Source organism: Cherax quadricarinatus, chromosome 17 (genome assembly GCF_038502225.1).
Source record: "Cherax quadricarinatus isolate ZL_2023a chromosome 17, ASM3850222v1, whole genome shotgun sequence".
NCBI lineage: Eukaryota > Metazoa > Arthropoda > Malacostraca > Decapoda > Parastacidae > Cherax > Cherax quadricarinatus.
The window spans coordinates 20,646,948-20,664,852 of record NC_091308.1 but is presented as its reverse complement, the minus strand read 5'-3'; the positions used below and the strand labels follow the sequence as shown (position 1 = coordinate 20,664,852).

General features: G+C 40.9%; 1 protein-coding gene across 4 annotated transcripts in view; it reads left to right on the top strand.

The window, feature by feature from the left end:
• The first annotated feature begins 546 nt into the window (after positions 1–546).
• Positions 547–17,905, top strand: part of slx1 (Nuclease slx1) — a 46,359-nt gene continuing 29,000 nt past the window's right edge. The window contains exons 1-2 of one of the 4 annotated variants that reach the window (XM_070085837.1): positions 547–590; positions 7,202–7,384. In XM_070085837.1, coding sequence (XP_069941938.1) covers positions 7,203–7,384 — 182 coding nt within the window. In that variant the 5' untranslated portion in view covers positions 547–590; position 7,202. The other 3 variants (XM_070085834.1, XM_070085835.1, XM_070085836.1) reach the window with 3 other exon arrangements.

Below are 17,905 nucleotides of genomic sequence, written 5' to 3'. Positions count from 1 at the left end.
GGCCAGGAGGGCTGACTGTGGAGCATAGTACCGTATCTTCGATAGTATGCCTACAGTCTTGGAAATTTTCTTAGAAATTTGTTGTATATGTGTATAAAATTTGAATCTATTATCAAGGTGGATTCCTAAGAATTTTCCCTCTGTTAGCTTTGTGATAGGTGATCCATTTATCATTATGTTAAGAGGGACATCTGTAGCTCTGTTACCAAACTGAATGAAGTAGGTTTTGTCAATGTTTAGTGTAAGTTTGTTAGTCCTCATCCAGGTAGATATTTTCTGTAATTCGGTATTTACAGTATTGGCTAGCGTGACTGGGCTCGGGTGGGAGAAGACGTATGTAGTGTCATCTGCAAAAAGTGTGGGTTTGAGTAATTGCGAAGCATTTGGTAGGTCATTTATATATATATATATTCATATATATATTGTTACGCCTGGTCAACTTATGCATTATTTTGAGCCGCATATGTAGTAGGCACAGTAATATGAGTGTATGTCTCGCATATTTAGCAAGTTCAGTCTTTTGAAAAGTGGTGGGGTGTGCTGTCTAGCACAGGAGCTGGAAATCATCCGCACAGCAGCTTTTTGTTGAGGTACCTAGTTCAGCCATCAAAACTTTGGGGCCCAGTCCCTGGACCCATTACGTACCTCTGTAATCTTTTGACTACCGCCCACAGGATGGGTATGGGGTGCATAATAAACATATTAAACTAACTTATTAGTTTAAGGTGGTTGGCTGTGGTTGATCCCCTTACACCTGTTGTCCTGTTCACCTAGTAAGTAGATACCTGGGTGTTAGTCGACTGGTGTGGGTCGCATCCTGAGGGACAAGATTGAGGACCCCAATGGAAATAAGACAGTCCTTCGATGACGCACTGCCTTTTTTGGGTCCTAGGTGGCCCAGACGGAGGGCCCAGGTTCGATTCCCGGCGGGTGGAAACATTTCGACACGTTTCCTTACACCTGTTGTCCTGTTCACCTAGCAGCAAATAGGTACCTGGGTGTTAGTCGACTGGTGTGGGTCGCATCCTTACTAATAGGTATCAGTATGTCACCATTAAAGACACAGCATCAACAACACGGCCACTTGATACTGGAGTTCCGCAGGGAAGTGTCCTTGGTCCCCTGCTCTTCCTCATATACATCAATGATCTTCCATACGTATCCCAACACCTGAAACCCATTCTCTTTGCTGACGACACGACTTATGTCATCTCTCACCCTAATCTTGCCACCCTCAACACCATTGTTAATGAGGAGCTGATCAAAATATCGACTTGGATGACAGCCAATAAACTTACGCTTAACACTGACAAAACCTACTATATTATGTTTGGTAGCAGAGCAGGAGATGCACAAATTAGCATTAAGATCGACAACACTCTAATTACCAGACATAATGAGGGCAAATTCCTAGGCCTATACCTTGACAATAACCTGAATTTCAGCACCCATATCTAACACATAACCAAAAAAGTATCCAAAACGGTTGGGATCCTCTCCAAGATACGATACTACGTGCCGCAAAATGCCCTTCTCACACTATACCACACGCTTATTTATCCATACCTCACCTATGCTATTTGTGCTTGGGAATCAACTGCAGCAACACACCTAAAGCCAATAATAACCCAAGAAAAAGCTGCAGTAAGAATAATCACTAAATCCCATCCCTGGAAACACACACCCCCACTCTTCATAGATCTAAACTTACTCCCTGTTCAGTACATCCACACTTACTACTGTGCAATCTACATCTACAGGACCTTAAACTCCAATATCAACCTTGACCTAAAACGCTTTCGTGATAGTTGTGACAGAACCCACAGGCACAACACCAGACACAAACATCTCTACGACATTCCCCGTGTCCGACTAAACCTTTACAAAAATTCAATGTATGTCAAAGGCCCTAAAATCTGGAACACCCTACCTGAGAACTCTAGAACTGCAGACACATTCATCACCTTTAAAACTACCATTAGAAAACATCTTATCTCCCTGATACACCCCATCAACTAACTCCACGAATACCACCTGGTGGTTCACACTTACACTCACTCACCCATTTGACCATAAACAGAAATATTAATCTCAATCTTAAAATAATGAATCCTATGATACTCCAATACTGAAACTATGTACTGTGCCAAAACAAAACCATACACATTGCTAAACTCACAAACTAGTATTTAGTCACTTAGCCATAATACCAACTTACTTCATAATTTGTAATATTTTAAAATAAAGAATTACACTAAGTCTGCCCGAAATGCCTAGCCATGCTAGGCGTTCTAGTGGTACACTCTGTAATCATTATTTAACTACATGTAAACCACACAATAACCAAATTCTGTAAATTCAACATTGTAATCCTTATAGAGAATAAACTTTGAATTTGAATTTGAATCCTGGGGGACAAGATTAAGGACCCCAATGGAAATAAGTTAAGAGTCCTCGATGACGCACTGACTTTCTTGGGTTATCCTGGGTGGCTAACCCTCTGGGGTTAAAAATCCGAACGAAATCTTATCTTAACCCACTGGGATAAAAAAAAAATCCGAACAAATCCTATCCATCGGGAAGTCGGGCTGGATACTGTGTAAGCAGTCAGTGGCCCTGATAAACCCAACAAAGAAAATAAAAGAAAGATTTGTTGGGAGGTCGAATGACAGGTGGGCAAAGTTTACTAGTGGAAGTAGGTTATTTAATACGTTAGGCAATCGTTAGGTTTTAGAAAAATTCTCTATCAAAATTCGAAGATGTTACTGTGTCAGACGTATTATATAAATGGTCTAATATATGTCATGCTTGTTAAAATGCATTTAGTGACGCTGTATAGCCCTTGTGGCTTAGCGCTTCTTTTTTTATAATAATAATAATAATAATGTAAGCAGCGAGCTACATAAAATATCAAACTGAATGACGACCAACAAACTCAGGACTTCTGCCCCAGCCTTCGTCGGGTGTGGACGTCTCTCTCGCCTGTGTATTACCTGGAGTTTACCTGGAGAGAGTTCCGGGGGTCAACGCCCCCGCGGCCCGGTCTGTCACCAGGCCTCCTGGTGGATCAGAGCCTGATCAATCAGGCTGTTGCTGCTGGCTGCACGCAAACCAACGTACGAGCCACAGCCCGGCTGATCAGGAACTGACTTTAGGTGCTTGTCCAGTGCCAGCTTGAAGACTGCCAGGGGTCTGTTGGTAATCCCCCTTATGTATACTGCGAGGCAGTTGAACAGTCTCGGGCCCCTGACACTTATTGTATGGTCTCTTAACGTGCTAGTGACACCCCTGCTTTTCATTGGGGGGATGTTGCATCGTCTGCCAAGTCTTTTGCTTTCGTAGTGAGTGATTTTCGTGTGCAAGTTCGGTACTAGTCCCTCTAGGATTTTCCAGGTGTATATAATCATGTATCTCTCCCTCCTGCGTTCCAGGGAATACAGGTTTAGGAACCTCAAGCGCTCCCAGTAATTGAGGTGTTTTATCTCCGTTATGCGCGCCGTGAAAGTTCTCTGTACATTTTCTAGGTCGGCAATTTCACCTGCCTTGAAAGGTGCTGTTAGTGTGCAGCAATATTCCAGCCTAGATAGAACAAGTGACCTGAAGAGTGTCATCATGGGCTTGGCCTCCCTAGTTTTGAAGGTTCTCATTATCCATCCTGTCATTTTTCTAGCAGATGCGATTGATACAATGTTATGGCCCTTGAAGGTGAGATCCTCTGACATGATCACTCCCAGGTCTTTGACGTTGGTGTTTCGCTCTATTTTGTGGCCAGAATTTGTTTTGTACTCTGATGAAGATTTAATTTCCTCATGTTTACCATATCTGAGTAATTGAAATTTCTCATCGTTGAATGCGATTGATACAATGTTATGGCCCTTGAAGGTGAGATCCTCTGACATGATCACTCCCAGGTCTTTGACGTTGGTGTTTCGCTCTATTTTGTGGCCAGAATTTGTTTTGTACTCTGATGAAGATTTAATTTCCTCATGTTTACCATATCTGAGCTGTTTTCTGCAGCCCACTGAAAGATTTGGTTGATGTCCGCCTGGAGCCTTGCAGTGTCTGCAATGGAAGACACGGTGCTGTGGCTGACGTCCTTGTCTATGTCGGATATGAGGATGAGGAACAAGATGGGAGCGAGTACTGTGCCTTGTGGAACAGAGCTTTTCACCGTAGCTGCCTCGGACTTTACTCTGTTGACAACTACTCTCTGTGTTCTGTTAGTGAGGAAATTATAGATCCATCGACCGACTTTTCCTGTTATTCCTTTAGCGCGCATTTTGTGCGCTATTACGCCATGGTCACACTTGTCGAAGGCTTTTGCAAAGTCTGTATATATTACATCTGCATTCTTTTTGTCTTCTAGTGCATTTAGGACCTTGTCGTAGTGATCCAATAGTTGAGACAGACAGGAGCGACCTGTTCTAAACCCATGTTGCCCTGGGTTGTGTAACTGATGGGTTTCTAGATGGGTGGTGATCTTGCTTCTTAGGACCCTTTCAAAGATTTTTATGATATGGGATGTTAGTGCTATTGGTCTGTAGTTCTTTGCTGTTGCTTTACTGCCCCCTTTGTGGAGTGGGGCTATGTCTGTTGTTTTTAGTAACTGTGGGACGACCCCCGTGTCCATGCTCCCTCTCCATAGGATGGAAAAGGCTCGTGATAGGGGCTTCTTGCAGTTCTTGATGAACACAGAGTTCCATGAGTCTGGCCCTGGGGCAGAGTGCATGGGCATGTCATTTATCGCCTGTTCGAAGTCATTTGGCGTCAGGATAACATCGGATAGGCTTGTGTTAATCAAATTTTGTGGCTCTCTCATAAAAAATTCATTTTGATCTTCGACTCTCAGTCTGGTTAGCGGCTTGCTAAAAACTGAGTCATATTGGGACTTGAGTAGCTCACTCATTTCCTTGCTGTCATCTGTGTAGGACCCATCTTGTTTAAGTAGGGGCCCAATACTGGACGTTGTTCTCGATTTTGATTTGGCATAGGAGAAGAAATACTTTGGGTTTCTTTCGATTTCATTTATGGCTTTTAGTTCTTCCCGCGATTCCTGACTCCTAAAGGATTCTTTTAGCTTAAGTTCGATGCTTGCTATTTCTCTGACCAGTGTCTCCCTACGCATTTCACATATATTGACCTCTTTTAGCCGCTCTGTTATTCTTTTCCGTCGCCTGTAAAGGGAGCGCCTGTCTCTTTCTATTTTACATCTACTCCTCCTTTTTCTTAGAGGAATAAGCCTTGTGCATACATCGAGTGCCACCGAGTTAATCTGTTCTAGGCATAAGTTGGGGTCTGTGTTGCTTAGTAACAAATTTTCACCGTTCTCTCTGGGACGCTTGTCCTCATCTATTTTGCCCGCGGGGCACTCTACAGGAGGGGCACCTGTACATTGGCTTACTTTTAACCAGCTCCATTTTTTCCGCTCTGCAATTAATTCTTTATCGGTCTTTGGTGGGAAGCTGGTTACTGAACGCAGGTAGGAGTATGGGCGTCCCTCTCTGCTGGGGCTTGGCAAGGGCGTCCACCGGATCTATTTGAAAACTTCACGTTTCTATCTCTGTTTACAAAGGAACTTCTGTTCCTTTTCTCTCATCGCCCAGCCTCGGGCAACAAATCTTCCTCGTACCATCGAGAAGTCGGGCTGGATACGGCTTATGCTGCCAGTGGCCCTGATAAACCCAACAAAGAAAGAAAGAAAACCCACTTCATGCTTTTTGGAAACTGAGCATTAAATATCCAGCTAAACATATCGACAAATGGTTCACCCATTACAAGACACACTGAGGGAAAATTTCTAAGACTCTACCTTGACTTAAATTTCAGACCCACATCCAGCATATAACTAAAAGTTTCAAAAACATTAGGTATCCTTCCAAGGTATGATACTATGTACCCCAAATGGCGCTCCTTTATATCACTATATTATTATTATTATTATTATTATTATAATCAAAAGAAGCGCTAAGCCACAAGGGCTATACAGCTTATATCACTCTATACACAAATAACCCGCACATAAAAGAGAGAAGCTTACGACGACGTTTCGGTCCGACCTGGACCATTGACAAAGTCCCTCTTTTATGTGCGGGTTATTTGTGTATCGTTCCAGTCACGGTATTGTGCCTTTTTTGTTATTTATATCACTCTACAATATACCCTTACCTCACCTATGGTGTTTGTGCTTGGGGATCTACCATGGCCAATCATCTTAAACCTTTAAATAAGCCAACAAAAAGCTGCTGTGTGGATGATCACAAACTCCTGTGCCAGACAACACTCCCCACCACTCATCAAGAGCTTTAACTTACTTATTAATACACAAAATATGCACACTTATTATTGTGCCTACTATATATACAGAACATTAAACTCCAATATCAACCTTCTACTCAAACTTCTAGACAGCTTCAACAGAACACACAGGCATAACATGAGACAAAGCACTTTTTGACATCCCTCATGTCCATCTCGCACTATGCAAAAATGCAATGCACATAACGGGCCCCAAGATCTGGAACTCTGCCTGAAATAGCAAGAGGTCCCCTGCCCACAAATCAATTTAGGACTATACTTAAAAATCATATCTCTCAATAACAACCATACCCACACTATGCTGATCTCTAACCAAATTTGAAGCAACTCTCCCAGATATTTTATTATCCCTTAACTGTTAGGCCAATATTACAAACTTAAAAATGTATGCCTATATCATAAATTGTACTACCTCATATTAATAACAGAGTAAAATATTGAATATTTACAATCTATTACTCTTCACCTGTCTAGACTTAAGTAGTCTTAAAGTATATTAGATTAAGTCTGCCCAAAATGCCTCAGCATGATAGTGGCTTTCTTTGTACCAATCAAATTATGAAATGTAAACACACATTGTAACTTTTGCAAAGAAATAAACTTTTGATTTTTTTTATTTGGTTTTTTGATAAGTTAGTAAGTTTATTCAGGTAAAGGTACACATAAAACAGTTACATACGTTTTCATACTTAGCAGCATATGTGTAGATTACCTACACAGTACAGTACTAGTAATTTATTCCTAGCCCCTTATACAAATCCAAGTCAGTAAATTTTTTTTTTAAATTAATGTAAACAGTTATACAAAACAAACATAGTACAGCAGTTTATTCTTTTAAATTTTAAGTTTTATTTTTTATTTATATTTTCAAAATGTATCATTTCAGAATGTGTGATAAGGCAGAAGTTGTGGAAAACTTTTATGGAGTTTACATACTGTATTGTATCAACCCGAAGTTTCGGGGTAGAACTTATATTGGCTTTACTACAGACCCGAACCGTCGTATCAAGCAGCACAACAAGGGACAGAAAGCCGGGGGAGCTTTTAGGACAAGTAATAAAGGCCCGTGGTAAATGAATTTTCAGTCAATTGTCAGTTGTGTTGATAGTTAATTATTATTATTCTTTCAAAGGCTATATGACCCTTGTGGGATTAGTGCTTAGTTTGGATTGTAATAATAATATTCTTTCAAAATGTTTTAGAAAAAATTAAACAAAATTTCTTGGATTGTAGAATCCATATCTACTGAATCTTTTGGTTTGTGCAATCACATGCCATGCCCTGTAAAATCTTCCTATTATTTATAAAATAATGAACTATGCATAAGCTGTCAAGATACATGGTGTTTTAATAAGTTGGCCTTCAGCAAACTGTAATTTGTTAATATAGTATTATGTAACTTCTACTGTTGATTTTGACATGAATCATTAGTAATGAAAGTAGCATGGCACACAGTTTTGAATATAACATAACACATTATTTGTACATTAGTTTTGTGCATACAGTAATGTACATGGAAAAAATTAATAAATCATAACCTTGCAAACTTGTTGTATTAAGTTTCTCAGGTAAACTTGAATAGAGAATGGTATTTAAGCATTGAAGGGAAAACATACTGTTAAAACTTATACTGTACCAGTACATTAAAAATTACATGGGAAAAGGCATCAAGTTTGTAAAACCTTATAACTAAAATTTTGTCTTTATGAGAGTATTGATTTCTCTAAATAATATACCAGTTAATTTAGGTCACCCTGCCTCAGTGGGATACAGGCATATTGTTGAAAAAAAAAATTAGTTTAGTGTATTTTTATGTTAATGATACAATTTATAATGATGCTTTCTCACTCAAGTGGATGTTGACAGTATTGAGTATGAAACTGTGTTCAAGCAATCTATGATTGAAAATATAAATCATACACAAAATACATAATGTACATGTAAATGAATAATTGGTGCTATATTGTAATAAAGCTCCAAAAATAAAAACATTGCCAGCTAGAGTTAGGCATGGCTCAATTTCCTTAGAAGCTTGTGACCCAGAGTGATGATGCCAGTCCAATTCCATTTTACGTGAAATGTTTGTATGAGACATAAATAATAGTATTGCAGCATGAAAACAAAGGTTGCCATTTTTCTTGTTAAACTTTAGACAGCAAAGGGACATGTTGAAGAGGTTTGGGGAAATAGGTAAGTCAGACTTGAGTCCTAGAAGTGGGAAGTACAGTGGCCTGCACTCTGAGGAGGGGTGAGGGATGTTGCTGTTTGGAGGGCCATCTGAACAGTGATTTTATTTTATTATCACACTGGCCGATTCCCACCAAGGCAGGGTGGCCTGAAAAAGAAAAACTTTCACCATCATTCACTCCATCACTGTCTTGCCAGAAGGGTGCTTTACACTACAGTTTTTAAACTGCAACATTAACTCCCCTCCTTCAGAGTGCAGGCACTGTACTTCCCATCTCCAGGACTCAAGTCCGGCCTGCCGGTTTCCCTGAACCCCTTCACAAATGTTACTTTGCTCACACTCCAACAGCACGTCAAGTATTAAAAACCATTTGTCTCCATTCACTCCTGTCAAACACGCTCACGCATGCCTGCTGGAAGTCCAAGCCCCTCGCACACAAAACCTCCTTTACCTCCTCCCTCCAACCTTTCCTAAGCCGACCCCTACCCCGCCTTCCTTCCACTACAGACTGATACACTCTTGAAGTCATTCGGTTTCGCTCCATTCTCTCTACATGTCCGAACCACCTCAACAACCCTTCCTCAGCCCTCTGGACAACAGTTTTGGTAATCCCACACCTCCTCCTAACTTCCAAACTACGAATTCTCTGCATTATATTCACATCACACTGTGAAGGCTTACTCAGCCCTGTAACAACTTCAGTCAGTATTACTAAGGCTGGCTCCTCCTCAGGAAAATTAATGTATAGAAAAAGAATAAAAACTGACAAACATAAACACTTTATTATTTAGAAAGTATAAAATATAAAACACTTAAATATGAAATATTGATCCTACATTAAAGAAAATGAAAAATGAAAAATATAAATGATATCTGAATTCAACGCTAATGTATATCTATAAAACTTTGGTGTTGGTGACACTGCGTGTTGTTGAAATCGTAGCCATTGCTGATGATGGGGGGGGGTCACAGGTGTTGGTTACAACCCACTGGCTAGTTCTTCACAGTATAGCCTTGAGTATTCTATCCCGATGACAGGAAAGCAGGTTCTTTACCGCTGCAATGATGAGGGGTTACGTCCTGCAATTTCATACAGGTGCACAGGTAATTAAATCCAAAAAGGGGAAGTCTCAGGACGTTAGTCCATCTCCTTCAATTCTACTCGTTGATTGGCAGGTGACCCTCTCTGTCACCCAAGCTGGAAAGATAGACAGGTTACCCACTGCTTAAGAAATCACTCTCCATGATAAGTACAATACCTAAAAGATGTGGTGATTATTACAACAGTCAACTTAGAGCAAGACTGAAAGGACTAAGTTTATTATTGGTCAAAAGTGAAGCTTTCAACCAATAAATCCACTAGAATACAAGGCAGGCATGTACTTACAGTAGTGCTGGGAGCTGTGAGTCTAGTGATTACTGTTTGGACCAGAGCCCCACACATCACCTTTTGGGGGGGGGGGGAAGGAGGGGAAGGGATAGCGGGAGCTAGACTGACCCTACCTTAACAAGCAGCCGGCAATCAAACTATTACTTTAGGGGTGGGGGAGAAAAGGCGGGAATAGCGGGAGCTGGACTTACCCTACCTTAACAAGTAGCCGGCAATGAAACTATTGTTACTATATACTCCATCGCTACTCCTATCTATTAAACTTTTCCCTCACACTCCCCCATACCAAGACTTATAGTCAAGGAGTATAAGAAGAATAGGCGAGGAAAAAGTTCTAACATGTGGAAGTCGCGTAAGGCAACAAATCTACTGACTGTCACGACTTAACCAGTCAGAGAAATAATTGGATGAACCATTGATATACACAATATGGAACTTAAAAGCCTGAAGTGCCAATGTCCACCTCAAGAGGCGACTGTTGGTTCCCTTAAAAGTTTCTAGGTATATCAAAGGTTTGTGGTCCGTTTCTAAAATGAATTCTTTTCCCAGCAAATAAAATTTAAGTTTGGAGATACCCCACACAAGGGCCAAACATTCCTTTTCTATGGTGGAGTATCTCGTTTCTGCGGGAAGGAGTTTCCGGCTTAGGAAGCATACAGGGAAGGGAGTACCATCATGGTATTGTAGTAACACTGCACCTAAGCCAGTAATGGCGGCATCAGTTCTCAAACAAAATGTTTTATTAATATCTGGAATCTTAAGTATAGGGTCTTTCGAGAAGATATTTTTAATCTCATTAAACTTTTCCCTAGCTACGTCAGAAAGTTCAAGAGGTTCCTTCACAGACTTTTTAAGGAAGTCGGATAAGATGCCTGTAAGATCAGTAAGGTTCAGGATAAACCGTACATAAAAATTTACAGAACCAAGAAAGCTACGCATGAGCTTGTTGGTTTTGGGGAATTTAAATTCTAATAAAGCTTTGATCTTACTGGGGAGAGGCTGCAGAGAGTTATTAGAAAGTATCAGTCCAAGATATCTAATCTTGTTATACCCAAGGAAGCATTTCTTCGGCTTGGCAGTGAGGCCATGTGAGCGTAACCTACACAAAACTGATGTTAATGTTTAGATATGTTCACCCCACGTGGATGTCATTACGTAAATGTTATCAAAATAAACTGAAACATTTGGCATATTACCCAAGACCTTTCTCATCAGTCTCACGTAGGTAGCACAGGCAGTTACCAAACCGAAGGGCATAGTTCTATACTGCATCAGTCCTTGGTGTGTAGGAAAAGCGGTGTATACTGCTTAGAAGAAGGATCTAACATTACTTGATGATATGCCTGCGCAATATCAATCTCTGAAAAGAAGGAAGAACTTACTTACTTACTTAGTCATAAAATTTGTGTAGATCACTATCTATTAAGGGCATAGGCTCAGCATCCCACCGAGTTATAGCATTAAGGCCTCTGAAGTCAATAGCAAGTCTATATGAATTATCATCCTCCTTAATCATGACTACTGGTGAACAATATGAAGATACTGAAGGTTCAATGATCTTTAGTTTTAATAATTTGTCTGCCTCTCGGTCAAACGCATCCCTAAGGTGAACTGGAACTAGGTATAATTTTCGTTTGATAGGATTGTCCGTCACTAAGTCAATCTTATGGACTACCGTGGAGGTAACACCTGGAATATCAGTAAAGACGTCTGAAAAGTTACTCACACATTGAAGTAGTTCATGTCTCTTATGGTCATCCAAAGATTCATTAATATTAATGCTGGTTGTGCCCGAGTGGTCAAGAGTCACCAAGTCATGTAGTTCTTCATCATAGTCTAAGTTAGAGGTGTCAATTACACACACCTTACATTCTTCAGTTGTCTTATCAAGTTCGTGTGGAAAAACTAAGTCAAAGTTATTAAGGCAGTTAACCGAATTTCTTCGGTAATATTTCTTAAGGATGTTGATATGATAAAGCTTAGGTTTCCCCTTGACTTCTATGAGGTAGTCAACTTTCTTACAAATTTTTAATACTTTATATGGACCTTTCCATGCTACTAATAATTTATTTGACTTGATAGGCAAAAGTACCAGAACTTCATCTCCTACTTTAAAACTTCTCCTCTGACTTTTGGAATCAAAATATGTTTTGTACTGGTCCATTGACAAGTGTAAGTTTTTTCAAAACTATGTCAGAGGTCTCCTCAAGTTTGGATCTAAGGTCAAGGAGAAACTGGTAAGAAGACTGAACCTCACCATTTACCTCCTCATTAGTCCATAAGTCATGAAGGATGGACAATGGGCCTCTGGCCTGTCTACCATAGAGAAGTTCAAAAGGTGAAAACCCCAAAGAGTCACTGGGAACTTCCCTCATGGCATACAAAGCACAGGGTAGGTAACGATGCCACTCCTTAGGTTTAAGGGAGCAAAGTTTCCTTAAAATGGACTTGAGAATCGAATGCTGGCACTCAATCCTCCCATTACAGCTGGGATGATAGGGTGTGGTGAAGAGAGGTTTCACTCCCAGAAGTTGGTATAGATGTTGCATTAAGTCAGATGTGAATTGTGTCCCACGGTCAGACAAAATTTCTCTAGGGATGCCCACTCGGGAGAAGATGGACAAAAGGGCTTCAGCCACCTCTGTAGTAGTTATGGTCTTTAAGGGAACGGCTTCAGGGAAACTCGAAGCATAATCAACTAATGTTAATATATATCTATGTCCCCCAGATGAAAGTGGAGATAAAGGACCAACGATGTCAATAGCTACTCTTTCAAAAGGTACCGTAAAGACTGGCATTTTGACCATAGGTACTCGCCTGGTACCTCGGGAGGATGACAGTTGGCAAACTTTACATGATCTACAATAGGTAGTGACATCTGAGGACATTTTTGGCCAAAAATAGGTTTCCCTAATTTTATTTAAGGTTTTACGATGCGAGAAATGTCCGGCCACTGGCAGGTCATGAGCCATTTTAAGAACAGTCTCTCTGCATTGACTTGGAACAAATAAGATGGAATAGTCTGTCTCATCTGAATTTAATTTGAATACTGACTTGTACAAGATACCTTTTATATATTCAAATTTATATGAAAAGTTTTTCCTTTGGATAACTTGATTTTGTTTAGCGGCATTATGGCAATTCTGAAGAGAAGGGCAATTACGTTGTAAATTGACAAAGGAGTCCTTCGATATGTCTAAAGGCTTAAAGTCAGGGAAAATCAAAGGATGGACAGTAGGAGAAGCCTGGGCTTTCGTCTGAGCCCTAGTTTACCTGGAGAGAGTTCCGGGGGTCAACGCCCCCGCGGCCCGGTCTGTGACCAGGCCTCCTGGTGGATCAGAGCCTGATCAACCAGGCTGTTGCTGCTGGCTGCATGCAAACCAACGTACGAGCCACAGCCCGGCTGATCAGGAACTGACTTTAGGTGCTTGTCCAGTGCCAGCTTGAAGACTGCCAGGGGTCTGTTGGTAATCCCCCTTATGTGTGCTGGGAGGCAGTTGAACAGTCTCGGGCCCCTGACACTTATTGTATGGTCTCTTAACGTGCTAGTGACACCCCTGCTTTTCATTGGGGGGATGGTGCATCGTCTGCCAAGTCTTTTGCTTTCGTAGTGAGTGATTTTCGTGTGCAAGTTCGGTACTAGTCCCTCTAGGATTTTCCAGGTGTATATAATCATGTATCTCTCCCTCCTGCATTCCAGGGAATACAGGTTTAGGAACCTCAAGCGCTCCCAATAATTGAGGTGTTTTATCTCCGTTATGCGCGCCGTGAAAGTTCTCTGTACATTTTCTAGGTCGGCAATTTCACCTGCCTTGAAAGGTGCTGTTAGTGTGCAGCAATATTCCAGCCTAGATAGAACAAGTGACCTGAAGAGTGTCATCATGGGCTTGGCCTCCCTAGTTTTGAAGGTTCTCATTATCCATCCTGTCATTTTTCTAGCAGATGCGATTGATACAATGTTATGGTCCTTGAAGGTGAGATCCTCCGACATGATCACTCCCAGGTCTTTGACGTTGGTGTTTCGCTCTATTTTGTGGCCAGAATTTGTTTTGTACTCTGATGAAGATTTAATTTCCTCATGTTTACCATATCTGAGTAATTGAAATTTCTCATCGTTGAACTTCATATTGTTTTCTGCAGCCCACTGAAAGATTTGGTTGATGTCCGCCTGGAGCTTTGCAGTGTCTGCAATGGAAGACACTGTCATGCAGATTCGGGTGTCATCTGCAAAGGAAGACACAGTGCTGTGGCTGACATCCTTGTCTATGTCGGATATGAGGATGAGGAACAAGATGGGAGCGAGTACTGTGCCTTGTGGAACAGAGCTTTGCACCGTAGCTGCCTCGGACTTTACTCTGTTGACGACTACTCTCTGTGTTCTGTTAGTGAGGAAATTATAGATCCATCGACCGACTTTTCCTGTTATTCCTTTAGCACGCATTTTGTGCGCTATTACGCCATGGTCACACTTGTCGAAGGCTTTTGCAAAGTCTGTATATATTACATCTGCATTCTTTTTGTCTTCTAGTGCATTTAGGACCTTGTCGTAGTGATCCAATAGTTGAGACAGACAGGAGCGACCTGTTCTAAACCCATGTTGCCCTGGGTTGTGTAACTGATGGGTTTCTAGATGGGTGGTGATCTTGCTTCTTAGGACCCTTTCAAAGATTTTTATGATATGGGATGTTAGTGCTATTGGTCTGTAGTTCTTTGCTGTTGCTTTACTGCCCCCTTTGTGGAGTGGGGCTATGTCTGTTGTTTTTAGTAACTGTGGGACGACCCCCGTGTCCATGCTCCCTCTCCATAGGATGGAAAAGGCTCGTGATAGGGGCTTCTTGCAGTTCTTGATGAACACAGAGTTCCATGAGTCTGGCCCTGGGGCAGAGTGCATGGGCATGTCATTTATCGCCTGTTCGAAGTCATTTGGCGTCAGGATAACATCAGATAGGCTTGTGTTAATCAAATTTTGTGGCTCTCTCATAAAAAATTCATTTTGATCTTCGACTCTCAGTCGAAGACATTTAGTCAAGACATTTATAGTATCGGAGGTGATATCTTCACTTTCATCTAATAAGTGAACCGGTGATCCTACTACCTCGCTTTCGAGAGTAGCATCACTGGTTTTTAATCCCACATGAATCTTACGAGACATTGTCTCATCTGAACTTTCGAGGGGCTTCTCTGACTCTACAGAAAGAGGATCTGAAACACCTATGTCCATCTTTGGTGATGAAAGGTCAACCTCAGAAGGAAGAATGGCACCTTTTACATTACCTATTAGTACGGAGCAAGAAGTGATGGGAGCTAGTACGGCTTCAGACCAACCTGTGAACCATTTAGACCTAATGTAACAATGGATGGTAGGAAAAGTGTCCGTATGGCCCAAGTAGTCTGAAAGTATAGCAGAGGAATGAGTTTCTTTAAGGTTAGGGAACAGCTTATCAGAAATGACTATACATGTGCATCCAGTGTCTCGTAAAATGGTAGATACATTAAGTCCATTAACTGTTCCTGAACAGAAGGGTGCTTAGTCATTACAGTCTTTAAAACATCTTCCAACTTTTTGGACCTTCTTAGAAGGGCAATCTGGACGTTTATGTCCCTTAACACCACACAAATGACAAACAGGAATAAAAGAAGTCATTTTACTTTCCACTAGGGGCTTTGATGAACCCTTGCCCTTAGGGTTCGATCCCTTTAGGTCTTTATAGGAATTGTGAGCCTCAGCATACAGGTCAGCAGCCTCAGCAACTTCCTCAGCTTTAATCAGGTTATGTTCTCTGATGAATGTTCGTATCTGGTGAGGAAGAGCTGTCAGGAACTGGTCAGCAACCATGAAGTCTCTAAGAGATTCATAACTGTGATCAATTCCTGAACAAAAGTCGAATAAACGAAAGAGTGTTACCTGTAACTGCTGAAAGTTCTGGCCAGGCTGTAAGGTGGCATACCTGAAATCTTTCCTGAAAGAATTAGTGGTTTTTTGATATGCTTTAAGGATTGCCTTCTTCAGTAGGTTATAATTACATATGATATCCTGTGACAAAGTTGCATAGATATTCAAGGCTGTACCAGAAAATAACATTCCTAACCTGGTAGCCCAGGTGTCAGCAGGCCATTCACAGAGGGTAGCAGTATTTTCAAACCTGATAATGTATGAAGTTATGTCTTCCCCCTCTGTGAAGGGAGGTAAATTAGGTGTTGGAATATGTGCACTAGCTGCATGATGTTCAATTACTCCTTCCAATAATTGTTGTTGTGTAAGAGTTAAGTTTTTATTCTCTAATTCAAGGCGAGCTTTTTCGAGCTTGCGATCCTTTTCTCTCTTTATTAACTCAAATTCTCTAGCTTTTTCCTCACGTTCTCTAGCTTTTTCCTCAACTTCTCTATCCTTTGCTCTTTCCTCAAGTTCTCTTATTTTAGCCTGTTCCTCACGTATTTTAGCCTGTTCCTCACGTTCTCTAGCTCTTTCTTCACGATCAAGTCTATCACGCTCCTTTTTGTCTTCTCTTTCTCTTTCTAACCGTCTTTCTTGGATTTCTCTCTCAATTCTCTCTCTCTCTCCTTTTTCTCTTCTTCTCTCTCAATTCTCTCTCTTTCAAGTCTTTTCTGGATCTTAGCACTAATGAAGGATTCTAAATTTTTCCCTGTTATTCCTAACTTCCAGCGTTCATCCAAAACTGGTATTCCTCCATAATTTGCAAGAATAACTTAAACTACCAGGGGAAAATGAAATGGGTATTAAAGAAAATGGAGGGTTCAATTCCTGCTCCGCTCAAATTGTAAATAAACCAGAGGGCTCGATCCCTACTTCAATTAAACAATATGTATTAATGAAAATGAAGGGTTCTATGCCGGCTTTGAGCAAACAGTAAGTAGAATGGGGTCACTTGACCATCCAGTCTTCTCACCAACAAATCAAGAGTGTCCTATGACACTTCCCTTGATAAAATAAAGAGCTCAATGAAACAAATTGTCACTGGAAAATCTCGGGTCCCTAGAGTCTAATCCTCCAGAGTGTTTCAAGCTCGAACAAAAAGGTGGCAGAATTAAATATTATATCCTGCCTGACTTGACTTACAATAAATTGAGACTATAACAATCACCAAATCTTTTAAATACCTGTACTGTAGTCCTACCATAGAGAATCATTACTCATGGCTGGTGGTAACCGTCTGTGGTATGCGGTGTTGAAGTTCCAAGGGTAGATTCGAGATGGAATTGAATCTTGATTCAGTAGAGTTGATCCTGGCAAGGTCGCCACTTGTGAAGGCTTACTCAGCCCTGTAACAACTTCAGTCAGTATTACTAAGGCTGGCTCCTCCTCAGGAACATTAATGTATAGAAAAAGAATAAAAACTGACAAACATAAACACTTTATTATTTAGAAAGTATAAAATATAAAACACTTAAATATGAAATATTGATCCTACATTAAAGAAAATGAAAAATATAAATGATATCTGAATTCAACGCTAATATATATCTATAAAACTTGGGTGTCTGGTGTTGGTGACACTGCGTGTTGTTGAAATCGTAGCCGTTGCTGATGATGGGGGGGGGGGTCACAGGTGTTGGTTACAACCCACTGGCTAGTTCTTCACAGTATAGCCTTGAGTATTCTATCCCGATGACAGGAAAGCAGGTTCTTTACCGCTGCAATGATGAGGGGTTACGTCCTGCAATTTCATACAGGTGCACAGGTAATTAAATCCAAAAAGGGGAAGTCTCAGGACGTTAGTCCATCTCCTTCAATTCTACTCGTTGATTGGCAGGTGACCCTCTCTGTCATTCAAGCTGGAAAGATAGATATGTTACCCACTGCTTAAGAAATCACTCTCCATGATAAGTACAATACCTAAAAGATGTGGTGATTATTACAACAGTCAACTTAGAGCAAGACTGAAAGGACTAAATTTATTATTGGTCAAAAGTGAAGCTTTCAACCAATAAATCCACTAGAATACAAGGCAGGCATGTACTTACAATAGTGCTGGGAGCTGTGAGTCTAGTGA